Genomic DNA, 4,839 nt, shown 5'->3' with positions numbered 1-4,839 from the left:
TAAATCATATCCAATAACTGTAATTTTCGAAAGGTCCACATCCATGTAAAATACCGCCCCAACTACCAGCTTTTATCTCATGGCATTCTAAAGCCTGATATTTCTCAGAAGAAAAAAGGGAAGCTGGACGCCGAACATATATTCCACGCCGATTAGATACTAAACCCTCCGATCCTCCTCCACTCTCTCCCTCACAGTACCACCATCAAGACTCAAAACATTTGGCAACAGAGCATTCTCCAGATCAGCACCCCGCCTCTGGAACTCCCTCCCCCAATCTGTCCGCCACTCTCCCACACTGTCTACCTTCAAAACCCAGCTGAAAACATACCTCTTCTCCCAAGCCTTCAACTTACCCTACCCCCCAACCCACTGACTTCACTCACACCCCACGCTGTATCTCTTATTCACCCCACGCTGCATCTCTTATTCATACATTCATCAACTTTTTCTTTCCTCTTTTCCATTATGTTGTCTTTTGCTCGTTGTCCTATGCTTGCTCCCCCCCTGTGTTGTCCTTTGCCTGTTCATGTAATGTTCATGTTCAATTTTCTTGTCCAATATGTTGTCTTCTGCCTGTTCACCCCCTTTCTGTACTTTTAATTGTTTTTGTAAGCGACTTTGGGTTATTGAAAAGCGCTATATAAATAAAAGTTATTATTATTATTATTATTACCATTTGGGTACTTACAGTTCAATGCATTTTGCCATACTTGGCATTGGGATGCAATTATGAACTCAAAAACAGCCCATGTAATTAAAGAAATACGCTATTTGAGACACAACATGTGTTGAAAATCAACCCAATCAATGAATTACCACCAGCCCATGGGGCACTGACCTATAACCAGCAGCATGCCAGCCACCTCAGCGTTTCCATATCCATTCCACACTTCACACACATAAGTCCCTGTGTCGCCGGGCTGGGCTCTCTCTATCAGCAGGCCTGTCACACTCTGTCTGAAGCGAGGGTCTGGCTCCAGCGGCCGGTTGTCCTTTAGCCAGCGGTATTTGGGTGCGGGGTGACCGGAGGCCTTGCAGGGCAACTCCACTCGATGAGAGCCCATGACCTCACGACGCTCGAAGCTGTCCAGGATGTGGGGCGCTGAGTTGGTGGGGTCTGCATGAGCGAATTAGGGTACAGTAAGAGATTTTTGTTATTTTTGTCTCAACACTCAAAACAAATAAACCACATTCTGATACCGAATAACAGGGAGATTTATGTTTTATCTGGATTAACTCCATCATGCAACTTAATATATTTTCTGTTGAGACCCAATGTGCCCTTCGGACTGTTTTAAACCTAGTCCAAGAGGACCTCATGTTTTCACTGGTTTAGTAGAACCCCTCGTAACAAGTCAACTCTTAAAGTGTAAAGTATTTCCCTTTGTATGGGTTTGAGGTAAGGGAGGAGATGTTCTGTCCTGAAGCCATCCTTACAAACTCTGATGGCCTTTATCACATGTCATCTCCTCTTTAATTCATGTATGTTTGCTGTCACTCTCCATTCAATCACATATTCCAGATTTTCTTTACATTCAAAGATGTATTTTTCCAATTGGTCTGCTGTCACTCTGTCCTTCCAACCAGAATCAACATTTAAATCAAAATCTAAATAAAACCAGATCATCTAATACTGAACACATTATTGGCTTTTTACAGTAAAACAGATTAGATCCAAAAAGAACAATTTGAAAGAGCTACAGAATGTGATGCTAATGCACAATTTTAACAATGCATATAATTGTGTTTGAGTTACCTGAGACAATGAGGCGGGCACTATTGCTCTGTCGAGTCTCTCCTGTGTACCGATGGCGTGTCATACACCTGTAGTTGTACAGCCCGTCTTCCATTTGCACATCCAGGATATACAGGGCTCCCGTGGATGTGATGAGAAACCGTGACACTGGAAAATAAAACATCATTCAACATTACTGATGAACAATGCAATTTAAAACAGCTACCCATGAACATGGCTACTGCCTATGGGCCAACCAGAGTCCAGATATTTCACCTTTATTTGACCTCCAAGCTATGTATGGTCAATCAGAATAGTGTTGAACAGTGTTGAGCTTCTAGAGTCTGTACAACACAGTCCATCTGAGAGCGAACACAGCCTGCAGACTGAACGCTCGACTGCAGGATCTGTCACCTGTCCTCATGTAATGACTCCCGACTCAGCTTGCTGTACATTGTATTCTTAAGTAAGAGCAGTAAGTGCTTCAAGGATGTTGTTTATGGTTCTGTTTTTACAAATGGCACTTTCTAAACAAATAGTTACAGTAAATAGATTACAGAAAACAGTAAATAAATTGGTTCTTAATGTAGAAAATACAAAGTGTATGGCATCTGATTCCAAAAGCTGCACAAATGTTACACTTGACGATAAAAATAATTAGATATTCACGTAACAGATGCAAGGCTATTAGTGACTGTTGATAAGAAAATGTCTTAGATCAAATGGTGGTAAAAATGGGCTGCTATAAAACACTATACATCATGTCTGCAAAGGTTTTTTTCATCAATAAAAGCATTGAATCATACAGTTGTATCAGGAATAATGATTTGGCTTGGTTAAGCGTAAACAAACAATACATATTATTCTCTAGTATGCCCCATTACAAATATCACTATACCTCAATGAACTGCTGTGCAGACAGACATCAATATTCTATTCAACAGTCATCAGAAAAGTTTATTATGGTGGCATGGAATTCATTACAAAGTGTGTTTGATTCCTAAATATGGTAATTGATAATAAAAGGAATAGAGTAGAAAATTCAAAAAAATATTGTTATATCTTGTGATATAAATGAAAAGAGCTATCTATGATGTAGTAGATACTTTGCTATGTTATTTATTCATTTTTAAATGTCACATTGTGAGCAGGAGTGTTAAGGATGTGTAATATTAAAAATACAAATGTTGAGAGAGAATGCGGATCTATATATACACATTAGCAGTACTGACACAGGAACAAGATACTGGATCATATATCGTTTTTTAACAATGAATGTTGGGACCTCACAACAAATCAATACAATCCTGAAAATGTCTGAAAAACTGCAAGTGAGACATGAAACAAACAAAAAAGAATAAGTTGCCTCCAGATTTCATCACAGGAGACAACCAACATCTTATAACCAATAACATTCTACAGTCCTCCTGTGTGTATTCAGTCTCATGCACTCGAATACCTTAAATACAGATACAGAAAATCCAATTTTGAAGTCTCTTAGCAAATATTTGCAAGTCAAGTGAGTAACGCAGCTCTGTGGTTGTAGTCACCAAACATCTGCTGCAGCCCATTTGGCGCGGCGCAGCTCTGAGGCTCTGTGACAAGGCTGTGTGTTGTGCAGCAGTGTAACACAGCTCGTTATCATGTAGCTCATCGCTCTGCTCTCTCTCCCTCGCGCTCTCTGAGGGATCACAGAGCGCTTTGATAAGCCATGGCTGCGCAGGTCTGCTGTGCTCATATAATGCTAATGTTATGCTAATGTGTGTGAACGCATAGAAGTGGAGGGAGGCAGTCCGTTTTTATGAGGAGTGATGTGTGTGCTGTAGCCGGTGGCTGCCGGGGTATTTCCTGTCAGCGATGATGGAGAAGCCAATCTGGGAAGGGGATCAAGTGGGGCCGCCATATGCTCGGGGATTAAGGCAATATTGGTAGAGATATCATAATGCAGACTTTATGGGGTGTTGAATTACTCTCATTTTGTCTTGTCATGACAGTTTAACCAGATGAAGGCTGCTGGTACCAGCCTGTGCACAGGTTGCTGGTACCAGCCTGGGCACAGTGTATGCTAGACAAATGGAAGGAGGTGCAATTTATGATCATTGTATTACATGCAACAATCAATCATCCATTACTGCAAACATCATCAACATTTATTTTGGTTTCTCAAGAAAATCTCTAGAAATCTGATTGGCCACTTCGAGATTCTTACATTCGCAGACAATGGATGGAGTGGCGACTTCCAACATGTTTACAGACGACAGTAATGGTGCAGTGAGTAAGGAGAAATAAGAGGACAGAGAGGAGTGGGAGGAGAAACTGAGAAGTAGAGGAAGAACACAGGGAAGAACAAGAGGTAGTACACACTCTTATTTTGACTAGTGCAATATCCAAATTGCACTAAAGGTAATATGTAAAAATATAATTTTGACTTAAGTATTGTGGGGCTGCAGAGATGTTCTGGCTGCTTACAATATGACTTTTTGTATTTAAGTGTACATTTCAGACCATGCCTTCACTTCATCTACTGTCAGTTGTATCCTCTTCCCTTCGTCGGCCCGCCCAGCTGCTTTGGCATCGATGAAGTCACAAACACAAGACCCTTTCATTGGATCCCTACTCAATAGCTTCAATTATTTCCCATATACGCCACACTAAACCTCCAAGAAGACTCTTTGTTCATTCAAATTTCACTTTACTCTTCCCTCAAACATAACTTGTTTGTGAGACTTAATTAGAACAGTAAGTAAAGACTGAATCATATCCATACAATGACATCGTTAATATTTGCAGTTTGCTTCTGGTGTAGGGGTAATGTTACTGGAATCACTGGCTAATGTGGCTAGGACTAAAAGGAAATAATTCCCGATCAGGTTTTATTAGTATAATGTGTAGGAGAGAGAGAGACAGAGAGAGGGAGAATAAAGGATCAAGAGGGAAGAGCGCCTCTGGGATACATCCACTCTCTGTCATCTAAAATGACTTACAAATTAGCTTACAGCTATGCGCTCCCAGTGACGAAAAAAAGACTTTCATATGCAAAGTCAGATCAGAGCTAAGCAGAGCAATCAAAAGAAAATCTGTCAGTATAACAGATCTGAAGC

The 4,839-nt window shown here is 40.7% G+C and overlaps 1 protein-coding gene across 1 annotated transcript in view; it reads right to left on the bottom strand.

The window, feature by feature from the left end:
- The window catches only part of LOC104950419 (Down syndrome cell adhesion molecule homolog), a gene marked incomplete at its 3' end in the record, with an annotated part of 12,917 nt that extends 8,573 nt beyond the window's left edge, over nucleotides 1–4,344 (bottom strand). Inside the window, exons 1-4 of the mRNA XM_010776936.1 lie at nucleotides 4,244–4,344; nucleotides 3,948–4,054; nucleotides 1,760–1,906; nucleotides 842–1,120 (exon numbers count right to left, since the gene is read on the bottom strand). Coding sequence (XP_010775238.1) covers nucleotides 842–1,120; nucleotides 1,760–1,906; nucleotides 3,948–4,054; nucleotides 4,244–4,344 — 634 coding nt within the window. The remainder of the gene's footprint in view (nucleotides 1–841; nucleotides 1,121–1,759; nucleotides 1,907–3,947; nucleotides 4,055–4,243) is intronic.
- Between the last annotated feature and the right edge of the window lie 495 nt (nucleotides 4,345–4,839).

The sequence above is a fragment of the Notothenia coriiceps genome, unplaced genomic scaffold, assembly GCF_000735185.1.
Source record: "Notothenia coriiceps isolate Sejong01 unplaced genomic scaffold, NC01 NC01_scaffold00017530, whole genome shotgun sequence".
In the NCBI taxonomy this organism is placed as follows: Eukaryota; Metazoa; Chordata; class Actinopteri; order Perciformes; family Nototheniidae; genus Notothenia; species Notothenia coriiceps.
Note: the sequence above shows the minus strand (reverse complement) of the source record. Positions and strands in the feature narration are given on the sequence as shown.